Here is a 20487-nt window from a genome sequence, read left to right as displayed (position 1 = left end):
AAATAAAAAAAATAACAAAATTATACATTAGGAAAGCAACTATACCATTTCTCTCAAACGAGTACGAGTACCGATACTTGTTTTTTTTTTAGTATTCGACAGTACCGATACCATTGAAGTGAAAGATTAGTATTTGTTTATGTCTATCAACTGTCAACTTCACTGTTAACATCACATATAACACTCATAATTTGGAATAAAATAATAAAAATTAAACAAATACCTCAAAGTAGTGTACATTACATAGTTTAGATTACAACACCTTTTTTAAAATGGCTCAAATTTACAGAAAAAAAAATCGGCAGTGGTCTCCCCTCGACTTTCTCGTATAGTCAGATATGGGGACGGATATTTGAGGAGTAAACTACAAGACCATGATTATATTTTTTATATTATGTACATTAAAGAACCATCAACAACAAATAAAATTAATAATATATTAAATAATTATTATTAAAGTTGAATAAATGGGACTCTGTAGCTGCATGAATAAAAAAAAAAATTGAGTATGTGTTCAGATAAAGTCTCATTTCCAGTTGATGGATTTGGCCCAAACGTTAATACAGATCTACAATTTTGGTGTAACAACCACATGTCAAATTTCATCCATTTATCTTGTTGTGTTTTTGAGTTATCTTGTTTATACACACATGCATACATAATTTCAAAAATGATATTTATGGACTATGGGAGGTCTAAAACATCAAGATTCGTCAAAATCTCAAGGTCGAATTTTTTCATGCTTACTATACTTTGTCTACATTTCGTATGCAAGAAAGTAAAAAAGTCAAAAATCACATTCAATTAATTTATATAAACTAAACTTAAATTGTTTCAAGTCTTTCAACATGGGAAGCCATAGTACAACACAGGAATTTCTCTTACTGGTAGCTCAGTGGTGTACAGGTATACTGGTCAAAAATTATTGGGGAACACCTACTACTGGATACTCTACGACTATTTTGGGAAAGTTAGCAGCAGATTCCATTTGATGAACAGAAGCTTCTCTGTACGTTCAGCTGTACGCTTGTTTCTGATTTCATAAATAACTTCTCACTCTCTCCCTACTATTGCATGGAGCTGAAAGGTATTTCCTTAACATGTGAGACAAAGTGAGAAACCGCACTTTACTAACTGACCAGGACTGAAGTGGTTTATTTGAATAACAAACTGTGCTCTCTCCCAGGTATGTTTCCAGCTGTGCGGCAGCAGTCTATTTGAACACAGCTCATTGATGCCGCTGCATGTTCATCTATGATCCCATTAAACATACACTTCAAACTACTACTCAGCGGGTCCTTCCACTGACTTGTGGCAGGTGGTGACGCCTAACCCTGTCCAGCTGTCTCTGGGCTACACAGTTCCTGCAGCTCCAGCAACACCATCTCTTTGGCCACCTTGAAAAGAACCAAACAATAGGAACCTTTTTTTCTGATTATATGCATGCCAGTTTTATGTCCACTCAACAGATAATTTTTGATACTTAAAAATATTTTATGTAATTAAAAATATTGCTACAAAATGCTACATTATTTATTTTAAGAAATGTTGGCAAATAAGGATTTTATTTTAATTAGCCACCCTAGAGTAGTAATTATTAATGAATTTTTAAATTTAATTACACACAGTCATGTTCAGGATGCAAACTTGTGAAAATCTATTGCTAACACATGCAATTTCAAAAGAATATCTACTCGTCTATCCGAGTGAGAATGAGATATTCCATTGAACAAATTTTTAATAAGGAGTATATGCAACATTAAAATAATGAATTGGGATAGAAATACAGCATGTGGTCTTGATTAGACAAAAGCAAACATAACATTGCTCCAGTAAAATAATTAATTTGAATTCAAATTATCAATATTGACGCAGAGACACAAAACCAATAAAACCAACATGTAAGTTTTATGTTCGGTGCTTGTTTGCAGTGTTACAGTAAATGGAAAAACTCGTCATGAATAATATTTCACATTAAGAAACAATAATGAAGCACAGCACAGATTTCTATTCCATTGCGTTCTGTCAGAAAACAGATACATCGGTATGCCTGTGTTGTGGGCAAGACTTGGAATATTTGTACTTGGGTTCTAACGCATTCAGGACGTGACGAAATCTCACGTTATCAACAACCAACAGCAATTGGTCATCACAAACAATATACTGAGCAAGCGGTTCTGTTATCTTCACTGGCTGCAGGTTATCGTTTTGGCATTTTTTCTCTCCTTTTTAGAATCTGCCACAACACTGCCTCTGCAGTGCAATACACAGCATCAGCCAGTTTCACCATGCTTATTCTTACGTTTACTTTGAAAGTTTGCAGGCCGCTAGGCTTTGGTTTTCATTGTTAATTATAAGACTAGGCGGCTTTGCTCGCCCTCCCCGGATATACAATTTAAAGAGATTGTTATTTTCATGGCAATTGTTACATATGCATTATTTTCACTTTTACTTTAAAAACGTTTGTAAAAACAATACTTGTCCTTTATTTTACATCTCTTTCTTGCAGGACGATAACGCTGCTGCATTTTGAAGGGGGCTGAACGCACGCTAAGGAGATGCCGTCGGATCATCTGCTGTCTTTCTGCTGCTGTTGAGCTGCCTGTTCTGCTTGTCTCATGCCGCTGTTTTAAGAGCTGGGAGCACATGATGCGTGTCTGCCAAAAGCAATCCAACAACTGCTACGTTAGATGGCCGTGGACTTGTTTTAAATGATGGCTCACTGCCTTGTCTCGCGTGACGGTGTAAAAACGATACTTGTCCTTTAGTTAAATCTCTTTCTCGCAGGACGCATAACGCTGCTCGCATTGCTGTCGCACTGCCCGTCAATCATTTTAAAGCCTGTACAGCCACTGTGCTTTTTGCCACTTCGTGTCTCTGCTGCTCGCATTGTGATCACTTCTCCGTGATCATAAATATACACCTGACCGAATAGTGTTTTCTTTGAAATGAAACTTGTCGTTGCTTTATCTGTTGCGGGACCGACCACAGATTCTCATAGCGTATGGTCCATTATTGTGTAAATCTATGTTTTGTGCATTGAATGATGTGAAGGCACAAAAATTTGTTTTCGGCTCTTTGCCTTTTATTTCTGACCTCGCTTTGTCCTGCTCTTTTTTAAGTTACACCTGGTCCTGATGATTAATTTCCTTTTGTTTGCGCTAATAAGATCTTTACTATCTTTTTTTTTGATACTGTAGCGACTGACGTAATAAAGTGTCACAAAAGTTTTACGTGAACAATCGCCAGCTTCGTAACCCCAAACACAACTTTCTAGCATCCTCTCCAACCCCTCATCTCCCGGGTCTCACCCCCACCCCTTTACCGCATCAATCAATACCCCTCTATCAGTCTTCTATGCTGTACTCTGCTCTCCATCAATCAGACCTAACAGTCACTTAAAACAAAAAAAGCTTCAACCTGACTGGGACGCTACAATACTTTCGAATTTCACTGCTTTCATATTCTTTACCTTTCTCTGCATGTGTATCGCACCATTGTTTGTTTGAGCCTTTCGAATTCCACTGCTTTCATAATCTCTTATCTGCCTTTTTTTCTCTCCAACGCTTTAGGGTGTCTTTTCTCCACACTGCTCTTTCTTCTTTGCTTAGTCGTTGACGTTTCATCAGAACACATTGTCCTTATACGCTTTACATGTGCTGAGAGCACAGGATCTGTGTGTGCTACGTGCCTTTACACGACTGATTGTTTTACTGGCTATGCTCTCTTAATTGATATTGTTTGCATCTCGCGTGTCTTTTAAGTGTCTTCTGAGAAGATCATATCTCATCGCCCTGCTTTTCCTTTCCAGGATTTTTAATAAATTAATAGAGAGAAAACTTTCACATCACATTATCACAGCAACTCGTAATGTGATTCAGTAGTGTGTGTGGCCCCCACATGCCCGTATGTATTCCTAACAATGTCTGGGCATGCTCCTAATGAGACAGCAGATGAGGTCCTGGGGAATCTTCTCCCGTGTCTGGATCAGGGCATCAGTGAGCTCCGGGACAGTCTGTGGAGCTACTTGGCGGCATCAGATGCACCGATACATAACGTCCCAGATGATCTCAACTGGATTCAGGTCTGTGAAATGTGCAATGGCATTTCTACCTTCATCGTCCAAAAACTGCCTACACACTCTGACCACACAAGGCAGGAACCAGGAGGAACCCAGGGCCCACTGAGCCAGCATAAGATCCGACAGTGGCTCTGAGGAATTCAACCTGGTACCTAACAGCAATCAGGGTTCTGATGTCTTGCACGTGGAGGTCTGTGAGACCATCCAAGGATATGCCTCCCCAGACCACCAATGAACCACCGCCAAACCGGTCATGCTGGATGATGTTGCAGGCTGCATAACATTCACCATGGCATCACCCTCATAGGGTCTGTTTCTGATAGTTTGGTTAGAGACATGCACACCAGTAGCCAGCTGGGGGTCATTTTGTAGGCTCTGGCAGTGCTGCTCCTGTTCCTCCTCACATAAAAGGAGCAGACACCTGTCCTACTGCTTAGTTGATGCCCTTCTACTGCTCTCCTTATGTAATGGCTTATCTCCTGGTATCTCCTCCAAGCTCTTGAGACTGTATTGGGAGACTCAGCAAACTTTATTGCAACAGCATGTATGGATGTGCCATCCTGGAGGAGTTGGACTACCTGTGCAACCTGAATTGGCTGCAGGTGCTGCCTCATGATACCAGCAGTGATAAGGACCTTAGCAAAATGCAAGACATGAGAAGAATCAGTCACAAAGGATAAGGAGAGAGTGATTGTCTGTGGCCACCACCTGATTAACCATTCCCCTTTGGGGGCTATCTTCCTGTTGCTTCTACAGGTCACTTGTTGTCACTTTTGTTTGCACTTTTGCATTCCAATTGGACAGATTGATATCCTTGAAGTTTAACTGATTGGTGTTATACTGGAATGATTAAGTACTCCCTTTAGTTTCTTGAGCAGTGTATATTATATACACACCAGATATACACTTATGGTTTAATAAAAACTGTAATCTCTAACAAACATATTCCCAGGGAATGTGAGCCCCCGCTGGATACACCTTTACTGTCACTTTGGCAGCACGACCTCCTTTCTTCATTCATGGGCTCATGGAAAGCTATCCTTAACAATATTTCAACATCCTCCAAGAACCCAACTATTAGCATACACAATTTAAATTTGTACATCACCTGTACCTCACTGCTATCCATTTGTCTGGTGAACCCATCTGCCACCCGTGTCCTTTAAATGCCCCTGGCACTTCATATGTTTAAGACTGCCCTCCAGTGTATGCTTTTCATTTGAATGTATCCAACTGTCACTTCTCTCTGAACTTGACTTCAGTCCTGTCTGGGTACCATCTCTGTTAAGCCTCTTGCTGGATATTTTCTGATTTGCTTTCCGTAAACATCTGGGGGTCCTCTATCTTTAATCTAACTTTACATGAACTTATGACAGCGTAGATCAATGGATCATCTGACTCCAATACAGAAAAGTGGCAAGCTGCTATGCACTTGGTTTGAAGCTGGCTGGCAAGGAATCCAAATCATGCCACTAATTTTAATCTGAAGTTCTCCTCTTTTACTTATTAATTTTCTGCCCTGGGTCTCGCCTTATCTGTCTGGCCTCATTCAGTGGTCTTTGTGGGCATCTATAGGGCTGTTGATAAACTCAAAAATTCCCAAAATGTTTTTTTTGCAATTACTGAATCTTAAAAAAAAATGCAGGTGTGATTGCAAACTGTTAATCTTCCAAAAGGCAGTTTCTACTTCAATGGTTACTATATGTGTCCAGTTGATTGAAATTTGTTGCTTTTCACTAATAAATAATAATAAATGGCAAAGCAGTTTTATGCCCAGTGGCATCGTAACTGTTCAGCCCCACATCTTGTTAGCTGTCAGCTATTATTTGTTGAACTGTACTCCTCCTTCATCATGTCATTTATTAACACACCAGTCAGTCATGTCCCACACTCACAGTGGTGCTATAAAAGTCTATGAAACTCACGTAAAGCACGCAGGTCCCATAATAAACATTTGAATACAATACACCCCATCTGTCTCACGTAGGCACCCCTTTATCTCTTGTTTCAGTCACGTCCAAAACGTATCTTTAGGGTATATAAACTCCTGGGTCTGGTTAGTTGTGGTACGCAGCAATTTGAACCTCTGTCTACACTCTTCTCTTTGTCTTGATCTGACCGTGGAAATCACTCGCCTTGTAAGTGTCTTTTAAAGCTTCATTGTTTAATGTATACTGTCTGCTATGTACTGCTTTGTAAATCATTCTTTGTCTTTGATTGTACACCTGTAAATGCCTGTATGTTTCTTTTGTATATATTTCAGTTTACAACGAGGTACGTCCAGTAAAAGCCTTCAAGAAAGCTCGCTCAGCCCTTGTCGTTTTTCATGTGAATGTGCCGAGTTGTTTAAGCTCTCTGCAGCTGTGTTACACGGACAGCGCGGAGTAAAGCAGAAAAGTAACTCTTTTAAATTCAAAACCCATGGTAACAATTAAAGTGAAATTAAATGGAAACAATATATACTGTGTACCAAGAAATTATTTATTTTAAAATTGACACAAACTTATATTAGGCTATCTGCAGGTTTGAACAGCAGGGATACATTAGCAGAATGCTGAGCTGATGGCCCATTGCAGAAAACAAAAGGATTCCAGCACTACTTGCTGTATCTTCAACACTTATAGTACTTAAAAAATGTGTGGTGGTTATAAATGTAAAGTTGTAGAGATTAGTTATTAAAATGAGGCTGACTGTTGATGATGAAATGTGATTAAAACCTGCTAATAAACTAAAGCTGACATATTAGGCAATTCTGTTTCCACTTTTTTAAAATGTACTGTAAAGAAAAGTGCCACATACTAAAATAAACATCCTGCTAGGGTAAGATATTCAGAATTGTATTCTTACCTGTAAGTTTCAATTTCTTGGTTGTGCTGATTGTTTCATTCATCACTTTCACTTCACATGTGAACTCATCATTCTCGTCTACAGGGTTCAGCATGAGGGATTCTGTTGTTATGAATGTACCGTCGTCTTTCTTTGCAGTTTTTCTGAGAGGCACCCCATTCTTCTTCCAAGTAATGCTAATGTCCTCTGAAAAATGTCCATCTATTATGCAGGAAATTATCTGATCTTTGTCTCTCACCAAAGTGTCCGGAATGACTGTCACCTTCGGCAACTCTTTAAAACATAAAAATCCACAAAATCAGACCATCACACAAAATAAATATTAAGATGTGCATTTGCATGTCTCTGGATGGACACTTGTCAATATAAATGTCCAATATAAAAACATGGAGTGGGATGCAAAAGTTTGGGCAACCTTGTTAATAGTCATTATTTTCCTGTATAAATCGTTGGTTGTTACGATAAAAAATGTCAGTTAAATATATCATATAGGAGACACACACAGTGATATTTGAGAAGTGAAATGAAGTTTATTGGATTTACAGAAAGTGTGCAATAATTGTTCAAACAAAATCAGGCAGGTGCATAAATTGGGCACCGTTGTCATTTTATTGATTCCCAAACTTTTTGAACTAATTATTGGAACTCAAATTGGCTTGGTAAGCTCAGTGACCCCTGACCTACATACACAGGTGAATCCGAGTATTTAAGGGGGTCCATTGTAAGTTTCCCTCCTCCTTTAATTTTCTCTGAAGAGTAGCAACATGGGGGTCACAAAATAACTCTCAAATGACCTGAAGACAAAGATTGTTCACCATCATGGTTTAGGGGAAGGATACAGAAAGCTGTCCCAGAGATTGAAGCTGTCTGTTTCCACAGCTAGGAACATATTGAGGAAATGGAAGACCACCGGCTCAGTTCAAGTTAAGGCTCGAAGTGGCAGACCAAGAAAGATTTCGGATAGACAGAAGCGACGAATGGTGAGAACAGTCAGAGTCAACCCACAGACCAGCACCAAAGACCTACAACATCATCTTGCAGCAGATGGAGTCGCTGTGCATCGTTCAACCATTCGCACTTTACACAAGGAGATGCTGTATGCGAGAGTGATGCAGAGGAAGCACAAACAGAGCCGCTTGAGGTCTGCTCAAGCACATTTGGACAAGCCAGCTTCATTTTGGAATAAGGTGCTGTGGACTGATGAAACTAAAATGGAGTTATTTGGGCATGGAGGAAAAAGAACACAGCATTCCAAGAAAAACACCTGCTACCTCCAGTAAAATATGGTGGTGGTTCCATCATGCTGTGGGGCTGTGTGGCCAGTGCAGGGACTGGGAATCTTGTCAAAGTTGAGGGACGCATGTATTCCACTCAGTATCAGCAGATTCTGGAGACCAATGTCCAGGAATCAGTGACAAAGCTGAAGCTTTCAACAAGACAACGACCCGAAACACTGCTCAAAATCCACTAAGGCATTCATGCAGAGGAACAAGTCCAACGTTCTGGAATGGCCATCTCAGTCCCCAGACCTGAATAGAATTGAAAGTCTGTGGTGTGAGTTAAAGAGAGCTGTCCATGCTTGGAAGCCATCAAACCTGAATGAACTCGAGATGTTTTGTAAAGAGGAATGGTCCAAAATACCTTCAACCACAATCCAGACTCTCATTGGAACCTACAGGAAGCATTTAGAGGCTGGAATTTCTGCAAAAGGTGGATCTACTAAATATTGATTTCATTTCTTTTTTGTGGTGCCCAAATTTAGGCACCTGTCTGATTTTGTTTGAACAATTATTGCACACTTTCTGTAAATCCAATAAACTTCATTTCACTTCTCAAATATCACTGTGTGTGTCTCCTATATGATATATTTAACTGACATTTTTTATCGTAACAACCAACGATTTATACAGGAAAATAAGGACTATTAACAAGGTTGGCCAAACTTTTGCATCCCACTGTATACATACCAACAACTTGAAGCCTCACTGTGATTCGGCCTTCATCCGGGGCATCAACAACATGAGAAATATATTCTCCTTTATCTTCAACTTGAACATTCCTCAGAAGAAGGGAAGCGTTTCTTTTCTGCAGCGCACAGTCATTTAGAATTGTGATTGGCTGACAGAGGTGTCGCTCCGCTGATGACAATATATAGCGTGGTCCAGATCTAATTATGCAATTTTCATTATGCTATAACTTATTAAGTTTATTACATAGAAAATCACCTGAAAAATCCCGGACCATCATGAAGTGTGCGAACGGACGACGTGAAGAATAGTCTTCGCACCGAACTGGAATTGTCCCAGCATAAATTAAAATCATCCAGATGATCTGGATCTGCATAATTAGATCTGGACCACCCTGTACATATATATGGCGCAAATAACTGTCGTCACAATGGACATAATGAGAAGGGTATTGCCCAAGTAGATATTATGAGTAGCATCCACTTGCAGAGCAACAGCACCATACGTCACCGAAGCTGTAGACCAATCAGTTACAGACACGGAAGTGATGTCATTTCATGACGACTTCGTAAAATTACTTTCGGAAGGTTTAGGCAGGTCTCGGCAAAGCCCGGAAAGTAATGTCAGGTCAAGGACACGTTCAAAAATTAAGCAATATAAAAAAGAATAAAAAACGGTACATCAAACCAAATAATACGTATCATTGTGAAATTCAGAGGGTTTTAACCATCACTTCGTGTTTTTAAAGACCTTTGTACACGAGTGTGTCACCTCACCATTGCAGGCTATGATCGTCATTGGACAGTCTTGTTATCATGGGTCACCAAAGGTAATCGTAATTCAGTCAACGTCCTGCCAAATATTAAAGCTTTAGCTGGAACATCTGTAGGAAATGGCAGGATACGGCACGTGTGGCCACACTTCACTGAACAATCCTCTTTAATTCAGATGTTCAATATCCCAGAGGACACAAAATATTCCTGTGTAAGTCTGAACTTCTTTAAATGTTACTTTCAGCTAAAAATAAACCAGGGCTTATAAAACATTGGTTTGTTTACATTTCAAGATGTCTTCTCATTTTTTACAAACTCTTTAAAATGGAAGAAGTGATGATTCAACAAATGGTAAAATAAACTCTCAACACAGTCTAAAGTGAATGTATTCTTATTGAGGTGATTACGTATCACACTAAGAGTGCACACGTTACACATTCTGTCTCTGAAGGCTCTCTTTAGTCTTCTATGGTTTTTGCTTCTCTGTGTGCACAAAAAGAAACTTAAACCTCACTGCATTAAATGTTTGAAATTATAATGAACAAATCTGTACGAGATGATACCATTTAATTGGTGCAAACATTTTTGTTTTCTAGCCTCACTTGAAGTTTCTGTTATGCTCTTTGTTTCTAAGGAATCTGCCAAATGATCAGGAGTGCCACCCTGACAGTTTCTGGTGGAAAGTGATCTCCATTGTGTGTGTTGACAGAAAAAAAACAGAGGTCATCATACTCAAAGAGCTGATAAACTGACTAATACCACAAAAAGTTAAAAAGGTACCAATACCTTCAAGCCTGACTTTGATCTGGCCTTCGTCTGGGGCATCAACAACATGACAAATATATTCTCCTTTATCTTGAACTTCTAAATTCTTCAGAAGAAGGGAAGCGTTTCCTTTCTGCAGCTCTCTTTCAAACAGAGGAGCCTTGCTTGTGTTCAGAACATCTCCAGCTTTGTATCTCGCTATTTCCTTGTTATTATGACTCCAAGTAACAATAATGAATTCAGTCTCCACAAAGTCCCCTTGTGTCCGGAAGATGCACGGCAGAAGAACATCTCTGTTTAGAGAATTAATCACATTTTGCTCTTGAGTGGACATCTGAAATCTTGTGTCAGTAGCTGAAAGAAAATACAAGAGAAATATAAGAAAACCTAAATCAAAGGCTGCCTCAACTGCTGCCTCTGACTAACTGTGTGCCTCAACCTGCCTGTTTTACAACTGAAAGAGAAAACAAAATCTGTAAACAGTTGTACCATAAACCGCCCTGTAAAAAACGAAAGACAAATACACACTCACTGGCCACTTTATTAGGTACACCTCTTCAATTGCTTGTTAAGTCAAATATCTAATCAGCCAATCACATGGCAGCAACTCCATGCATTTCGGCATATAGACATCATCAAGATGACCTGCTGAAGTTCATACCCAACATCAGAATGGGGAAGAAAGGTGAGTGAAATGACTTTGAACGTGGCATCCTCAAACGTAATCCACAGCACGGTAACAGGGGTGGGAGATGAACTCATTAGGACCATTCGCACTGCCGTCCATCACTGGTCACGTTCACACACACTGGGCAGTTCAGACCTGACAGCTATCATAACCTACACATCTTTGGTGATTTGGGAGGAAAGTGGAGGCAACACGGAGAGAACGTGCAGACTGCACAGGGATAACATTCAAGTGCAGACAGAACTCGATTAGAACGCTAGACATTCAAGTAGCAACCTAAACAGGTCGACACACTGAAATCGTAAAAGCAGCAACTAAAAGTAAACTTACTGTGAGGAAGCAACAACATACAGAACATGATGATGATTTTAGAAAGCTGCCTCATAGCACTGCAACTCTTCATTTTAGACACGTCGCTGTCTTTCCTCTCGGGGCTTATTGCAGTATATTCCAAAAATTATTTTTCAGTAAGAACAATAAACAGATTCGCCACCAGAACAGGAAGAGTTTATTACCCGATAAGCAGGGACAGTCCAAGACTGATTCGAAGGTGAATGCGCAGAGCTTTACTAAAATTGGATAGTACTGCCTTCAGAGCACACTATTGGTGGGATCCACACGAACGTCATCAATGTCACAGTATGCTCATAGGATAGTATTGTCTTCAGAGCACACTATTGGTGGGATCCACAAGAACGCCCTCCAATGCACAGTATGCTCATGACATATTATTGCCTTCAGAGCACAACATACCAGTTTCCTGCCTTCCGCGCTGCGCCCCCAGCATTCGTGTCCGTCGTCTGTCAAATCGTTTTCGTTGAAAATCTAGTAACGTTGATTCACCATGTACTGTAACCCTAAAAGATGATATTAATATGACTTCCTTCAATCACGAGGCAAGAATTCGAGTTTCTGTTTATGGTATTACTCTCGTATGTACTTTTAGAAACTAAAAACAGTTTTATAATTTCTGAGTCAGGATTCGATATACTGTAGTTAAAAGAAAGAGGGCATAACATATTTTTAAATTAAGGAAACACCTTACTAAATATGAATGTGGTTGCTCTAACTGCTATTATAGTGAATTTTATCATTCAAAATATTTGAAATTATTTTTATGGTACTTTTGTACTAAACGGCATGTCTGACATTACTTCTTGAACCTTGTTCAATAAAGTAAAATTCCGTTAATCACATTAATTTATTATGTTACAAAATTAATAATGATCAATAACACAACAAAGCAAGCAACAGGAATGAAAATGAAGGTCTAAACCTTCGATTTCTCAGTAAAAGAAACTTTTAAAATTGTTTATATTGAACAATTTTTTAAATGATCCAGCTTACTATACAGTTCATACCTTCATTTCCATTGTCTGTCTTGAATTGTGTTTTCTTAATTTTGTTCTACGCTGCTGCTGCTATAATGTTGATACATTTCAAGTGGAGTTATTAAACTTTCAAACGTTTACCTGGATTTTAATTTTAATGCCTAATTGTTCTCCCTGGGACCCAAACTTATAAGTATGTACTTATCAAAAAAAGTGAAGCAAATCTCTTAAATTGCTTAATAGATATTATATCGTTTGTTTTTCTAAAGAAATGTAAAATTTTGCATTATTGAAAGTTGCACTTCCATAAACCGTCTTTTTTCATTTATTTTGGAACTGAACTAACAGATTTTAAACTTAACTTTAAAAATGTTTTGTTTGGGTCGATGAAATATTACAAATCAATTTTTTAGTGATTTTAAATCCTTTAATCGCCATATACTATTTCTTGTATAAGGAATATGTCATTTGCCACATACCCCCACTTACTCTCCAAACAGAGATATACCTTTTTGTAAATAAGATTACCGTTATTAGATCATTGATCTCACTGCCTGCTCAGATTCATCTCTTCCCATAGTGTGTTCAGCTGTCTTTGACCACTTTGTGCCTGTGTGTGTCATCGCCTCTGTTGTCTGATTTGGTGCAACACCTGAATCCTACAAATTGCCCCCTGGACAGCAGTGTCCACTCTCGATTAATTTAAAGAGGTTTTTGATTCTGTCAGACCAAGTATTGTTACCTTAATAAATGCTAGCTTGATTTCTGGTTGTGTTCCTGCTACCTTGAAACACGCTGTGGTGCAGAAACGTATTTAAAAAAAACAAAATAAGGACCCTCTAATGTATTAAATTTCAGGCCAATTTCTAAACTGCCTTTTTTATCTAAAGTCTTAGAAAAACTTGTCCTAACTCAAACATTTCTGGATGAAAATAGTATTCTGAAAAAATTCCAATCCATATACAGATGTTCTTACAGCACTGAAACATTCTTGTTAAAGGTTAATGATGACCTCCTCTTCCCAATTACTAATCCTGGAGATTCTGCCATTCTTGTACTGCTAGATCTTACCTGACCTTTTGATGCCGTGGATCTTATGATTCTTATATCCCGCCTTGAACAGTATGTAGGCATCCAAGGTGATGCCCTGAAATGGTTTAAATCTTATCTAAGAAATAGGAGCGTTTCTATTCATTTGGTTGAGTTCTCATCCTCTGTAGCTCCTCTTACTTGTGGGTTCCATCCTTGGACCAGCTATCTTTTTGATAGGCATGTTACCTTTACCCTCCATTGTTAACAAGTATGGCTTATCTATGCTGACGACACTTAAATATATTTGCCACTAAAATCAAAGCGAGAAAATACAGACCCTCCACGCGTGCTTAAATGATATTAAAACCTGGATGGCAATGCATCTTCTTAAACTAAATGATAATAAAACTTTGATCATGGTGTCCAAAAGTTAAGAAAGTGTGAGTGTCCATGATGTTCCTCTTGGACCCCTTGCCATATACGTATCATAAAGCTTCAGTTAGGAGCCCAGGTGTGATCTGTGAAAGCTCATTCAAACTCGACAAACAGATAAATTATGAGGTTAAATGAAGCGTTTTCCAGCTGAGACTTTAAGGTAAAGGCTTTTCTTTCTTTCAGTGATCTTGAAAAGGCCATCCAAGCTTTTATAACATCTCATTTGGACTATTGCAATTCTTTGTATGTAGGTGATGGTCAGGCCCTGTTATGACACCTACAACTATTCCACAACTTTGCTGTTCGCTTATTGAATGGCTCTCGTAAGTGTGGCCATATTTCACCAATGCTGACCTTGCTGCATTGGCTTCTGGTCCATTTCAGAATTGATTTTAAAATTCTGTTTCTTGTTTTCAAATGTTTGAATGGATCAGCCCCATCTTGCCTCTTGGAACTTCTTCACTTGTATGTGCCAACAAGAGCCCTGCAGTCTACTAGCCAGATAGTCTTAGTTGTGCCGAGGTCGAGGCTGAAGCAAAGGAGGAATCGGGTGTCTGCAGTGGCTGCTCCTTTTCTCTGGAATGGCTCACCTTATTATGTTAGGTCTACTCCAGCACAGGCCATTTTTAAGTCATCATTAAAGTCGTATTTCTTCTCGCTGCCATTTGACCCTACAAGAGGTTGACATTGTTTGTATATGTTGGGTCACATACATTCATGATTAGAAATATGTATCTATGTGTATTTTAAGTTTATCTTTTATATAATGGTTGGTTATTCTTGCAGTTTTGTGATGTGTACATACAGTATATTTGAACTGCTTCTTTACCCTTTCATGTACAGCACTTTGGTTCAGTTCTGGCTGCTGTTGTAAATGTGCTTTATAAATAAAAATTGCCTTCCCCTATCTTATAAAATATTATTTTAATACATAACACTAAGAAGTACAGATTTGAGATAATGGACTGTAAAGATGAAGTTGGTTTGCAACATTTATTACAAAAAAGTTAAAGAATATATAAAATAAAGAACAAGAATTGTAGGTTGTAACTGAACAATGAGGGACATGTATATTTGTTACATTTTCTCACAAAACACAGTTATTTTCCTTTTTTCCTCTCACGTTATCTAAAAACAGATGCATGTCTTCCATATGTGAAAAAAAGGATGCTGAAGGGTATGAGGACATATTCCCTCTCCTCTTCTTCTGGAAATTCAGATAACAAATCAGATTTCTGAAGGGCCTCCTCAGTGTCATCTTTGTCCATTGACAGTCATGAAGGGAGTGAGATGTGCCCCCTGAACACAGAAATGTTCTCAACACACCACTTTGCTGCCTCGGTAAAATGCTGAAGGTTTCCGTGTTGCTGTAATACGTTTTATTAAAAAAAAAAAAGAAAATTCTTTAAATGATCATTATAAAGCTTATAGCCTTTTCCTCCACATTTACAAGGAATGTAAGAAAAGGAAAGTAAAAAAATAATGTACAGTATATTTAATTTGTTATACATTATTAACATTACTGCTTTCGATCACAGATTCTACAAGTCTTCAATGTTTCTTACAATATTTTAAGGCCTTTAAGAGTTGTGCTAGCACTCTAGTTTGTCAGAAGATGTAAAACAGGCTTTGGGCTTTAACTCCTACTGCTTAACGATTAACAGTCGGCGTCTGAGACAAGCATGAAGTCTTTTTATACACTTTATTCACTATATCATAGGCATTGTAAGCCAATATCAACAAAATGTAATTCATCTTTCTTATGGAAGTTTATAAAATGAGGTGTCTGTACCTGCTCATCAGTGCCCTGTGCTGGATGTTGGAGAAGAGAGGCTGACGTTTCTTCTAAAAGTAAAGATCTGACACCTGCAGAACGCAGTGCTATGGAATAGCAAGACATTTGTTCACTTCAAAGCGAGTGCAAGTCTTTACTGATCTTCTGTCTTTTAATTAATGGCTCAATAAAGTCTAAACATGAAAACAGAGAAAATGATATTTACCTAAGGAAATGTTAAAAAAGAAACAAAAGAATAAGAACAAAAAATGACCCTGGCCCGGCTGTCCATTATTTCTGTACCTTCTAATTTTTTGTTTGGTTCTTGGCCTTCATTTAGAAGGGTGTTTGCTCGCTCAGTCCGATGTGAGCAGTTACTTCAGTGATTTCAAAAAGAAACATTAAGTTTATAATGGTAAGCATAATGACTATTTGTCTTTGAGGTACAATATGGCTATGTATAGTTGCCACATTATCGCAGAACTAAATTAAAGTTGTTAAATGAAATGTCATTTACTCCTTGGGACTGGAGTTCTCAAGTAACATTCTACACCAGCACTTCCTCAAACCAGCATGTCATTCTAAAGAGGACTGAGCAGAGTCACGTTGTTGAAAGGAGTTTAATGTTACAAAAATATTTATGCAAACCATTATAAACATACATTTAAAATATCTGGATTTTGAAAGGTAGGCGTTTCTGGAACTTCAAAACCACTAGGGACAGTATGCTGAAATAAAAATAAAATACAAAATATAATAAAATAAAATAAAAAGAACATAAATATCCAACACAAATTGTAGAAGGGGACAAAAATGGGAACCAGCAACCAGATATAATCCTCCCTCTACAAATACTACAATGAAAGAAGAGAGGACTACAGTTGAGACATACCTCATTAAAATTGAAGGAGGCCTTGAGGATGAAATACAGAGACACCACAAAATGGTCCTTTGGAAACCTGGACACAACATTAAATACAGACAGACACAAAAAGAGAGTTACAATATGAAATGGTCATACCATCAACATGGAAATTTCACAGTCATGGCTAATCATCTGACTTGGAAGGCCCTAATACAAGGGGTAAAAATTAATCATAGAAAAATATTAAATACTGACATACAGTAAACTGTTGACAATGACCTTTAAACAAAAACAACAATGGAAATGGTCACTTATTACACACCTTGCGTAACATCTGTAAATAGTAAAAACCTGCCAAACAACGGAAAATGCAGGATTAGCTCAGCTTTTTAATCTGTATTTAAAAAAGTTCCAGTTCAGAAATCTAAACGTCAGTATTGTTTTCAAGCACACACTCCTGACATACACACACTACCTGCATACTTGACACTGTGGTCTTCAGGACTCTAAAGGCAGGCAGCAGGATGCTGTAGTCTCTTTGCTTTTTACAAAGTGGGCACTTGGACTCGTTTGGATATTTAATCAATGTAATCAAAGTTGGTTTTATATTTTCTGTCCTTATGGAGAAATGTGACTGTGGAAATCAAGACAAAAATAATATATAATACTAATTTCGAAGAAAGCGCTAATGTGCTTTTATAAATAGCTAAGTTAACTACAGAAAAATCAAGTTAAATAAGATATTTAACAAACGTTAACGACGACGATAAACATAAATACCTTTCATATTGTACACTAAAATTGCAGATTCTCTACATAACATCTCATAAATAAGTGAAAAAGTTAATATAAATGAAATAATATGGCAAATATTAAAAAGAAATAATACAAGAGGTAAAAAATAATTAAAACGATATGCTTAAAAATAGGATATGTCAGTAATGACGATAAACAGAGAACGCTTTGATACGATAATACAGTATATAATCGTACATCTCATTAGTTTTATTTAATGGATCTAAAGTTTCTTTAAATATACTGAGATTTTTATTCTGTGAGTCCATACCTGGTTTTGTTGTGCCATTGTTCCGTGTCGGAAAATGTTTTCAGCTCCTTTTCTTTTTCGAATTTGAAAAACTGTGGGCGGTCGTGGGGCGGACTGTGGAAGGCCGGGGGCGTGGAAGGCCGAGTCTTCGACCCGCAGCTGGACCCTCCTCACTCCGAACGTGTTTCTGGCATCTTATCTATTTCTATTCTATATGTATATATATATATCCCTATATTAGTCAATGTATGTATGATCCGAACGGCTGGAGCGATTTTCATGAAACTTGGTACACAAGTTCCTCATTGGTCGACTGAAAACACTGTAGGGTTAAATCAACCCTAACCCATCCCCTTCTGGGTAGGGGTGGGTTTGGGTGATCATACGGTCTTGTAAACATGATATCATCCAGTTGACACCCTGAACGACCACCAGAGGGCGAACTGGAGTTTATGTGTAAGCAGCACCGCGCCCCTGTTGCTTTACAAATTAAGTAGAGTTCGCTGGTTCCGAGCGTCAACTGGATGACATACATACAAGACCGCAAGACAAAGACATTAGTGAGTCTTCGTGGTTTGTTAATTTATTTTTATTTTCAAAGTTGTTTTTTTTTTAATTACATTTTTCTCAAACAAAAAAAAAAGTTTATTTTCCCCCCGGGCAACGCTAGGTATTTCAGCTAGAATACTGTATATATGAAATACGTATGTGTGTATGTATATAATCAGAAATCATAAAATAATCATGATGCCTGCAATCATTTTTGTGTGTGTGTGTGTTTTATAAATATGTTTAGTCAAATTGATGCTTTATTTCTAAGTTTCTCTTACCGGAATTCCTGCAGCAAACTCTTTTCTGCATGTCATTGCAATTGAGCCCTGCAAAGGAGCAGCATATCGATACGTGTGCTTCTTGCCTTACACTTAGTGCTGCTGGAATAAGAACACAGGATATTTTACAACAATATTATATGCATTAGGTTTCTTGTTGCTTTAAAAAGTAACCAAACTACATAAAGCAGCTTTCTTTTTATCTGTTAACCTACAGCTCTCGAGATTGTGTCGCCGAGTTTAGCACTGTACGTTCAGCTCATCAGCATAATTTTAGTAGTTTCTGAAATATTGAGAGGGATTATTTCAACCAGGAGAAAGAATAAAGTGATCGCCCAAACATTTTGCCTCTGGTAATGTACTTTATGGACGCTTCTACCAGTAGTTGCTGAAAGTCTTGTGCAGACTCTCAGAGCGCTGATTGAATTTTAAACTATAAATAAACTCTGTGTGGACAAAGAAGAACAGTACAACCACCTAAAAAAAAAATACATTTTAGGACAATATTGTAAAAATGTAATTGAGTAAAATGCAAAAACAATAAAACACTTAGCAGATGCACCACAGATTTGTTCAAATATTTCATCATATTTATGTCTGCTCATCATCTCTTTCTGGAGCCTAACAACCATATCATACAAAGTGTCCGTGTTGTCGACACCGTGTGCAATGGAAACCTTCAATATCTTTATAACAAAGCTACAAATCATTTATAATGCTAATCTATGTAAAAAAAAACCCTAAATAACTCTATAAAAATGTTCTTAATTACCTTTTGCTTTAGCAGTCTTGCCATTGAGAAAATGTTACTGGCTCAAAGGTCGATCTTTGATGGCTCATAAGCACTTAAAATAGATTCTAATGTATGTTTAATTTAAAAATCAGCATTGTCACAGATGTTTCTTCTGTCATTCCTTGGGAGGAATTGCTTTAAATAAAAAGGAGACTAGAGATACAACTGAAGTAAAAGGAGTCAAAAGTGACAATTTGGTTTGAAAAGCACTTTATATTTTGTCAGATCGCTTTCTAGTCTCGTTTAAATCTCTTTCAAGACCTCCTATTTTTTCTTATCATCAAGACAATGCCAAGATAACTTAGAACGTTTGATACACAATTGGTTTCATTTCTTTTGTCTTTCCCAGTGAATTGACTTGCTCAGGTCACACAGCAGTACCAGTAGTAGGATTTGAACTCAGTCTTAACCACCATGCCACACTTCCTGCCTTTTCTTCCATCATGAGTATGGTCTATTTGGATCACAGCAACATAAATTAAAGTAACTAAATTAAATCCTAGTAAACTGATTTAATAATAATAATAATAATAATAATAATTTATATAGTGCCTTTCCCATGCTTAAGGTGCTTCACACAGTCTCAGAAAGAACAATAGGGTACATGTAACGTTAGATGCAAATATTTTCTGCATAGACCATTAAAACAGATAAATGCAGGATATACAAAACATTTAATAGAATAAAAGACAATAAACCAGAACAAAATACTAAATTAAGTACTAAAAGAAACACTCAAACAAATTGCATCCTTTGTGATATAGCACACACACGCACACACACACACAAATTATCCTGAGTATCTGGTGTGGAATATGGCTGGCAGTTTATCCCGGCCAATAACCCCAAGCTGCCAGATGGAGCCCTTCCTGCAACATGGAGGTGCCCCGAATTCCAGCAGGGCATCATGGACTTTGGAGTTTTAATTCGCAGCCCTGCTGGATACCATGGGGGGCCACCAGGGAACACTGCAGGGAGGCTCAAGGACTTGTATTTTCCGTATAGCCCGGAAGTACATCCCATTCACTGGGACAGAGGAAATAACATACTTCTGGGCTGAAGAGAAATAAGGAGTTTTCACCCGACATGGAAGTGTTATAAAAGTCACATGGACTGAGGGACAGAAACACTTCTGGGTCAAGAACTTTAAAAGGACTGTGGGAGATCCCAGCAGTGAGCCGAGTTAGGAGGAAGGGTGACTGAGCTGCTGGGAGGTGTGGAGGATTATTGAGAATTGTATTACTGATTATTATTGTCATAT

At 38.0% G+C, this 20487-nt stretch overlaps 1 protein-coding gene across 1 annotated transcript; it reads right to left on the bottom strand.

The window, feature by feature from the left end:
• Positions 1 to 6896: 6896 nt before the first annotated feature.
• Positions 6897 to 11685, bottom strand: LOC120536365 (tapasin-related protein-like). Its single transcript, XM_039764690.1, has 3 exons — positions 11452 to 11685; positions 10455 to 10787; positions 6897 to 7201 (listed from the first exon to the last, which is right to left on the bottom strand). Exons 1-3 carry the CDS (start codon positions 11522 to 11524, stop codon positions 6897 to 6899), a joined length of 711 nt encoding a protein of 236 aa, XP_039620624.1. The 5' UTR covers positions 11525 to 11685.
• Positions 11686 to 20487: the final 8802 nt, after the last annotated feature.

The sequence above is a fragment of the Polypterus senegalus genome, chromosome 10 (genome assembly GCF_016835505.1).
Source record: "Polypterus senegalus isolate Bchr_013 chromosome 10, ASM1683550v1, whole genome shotgun sequence".
NCBI classification, from domain to species: domain Eukaryota; kingdom Metazoa; phylum Chordata; class Cladistia; order Polypteriformes; family Polypteridae; genus Polypterus; species Polypterus senegalus.
The sequence above is the reverse complement of the archived record's forward strand: the minus strand, read 5'-3'. Positions and strand labels throughout refer to the sequence as shown.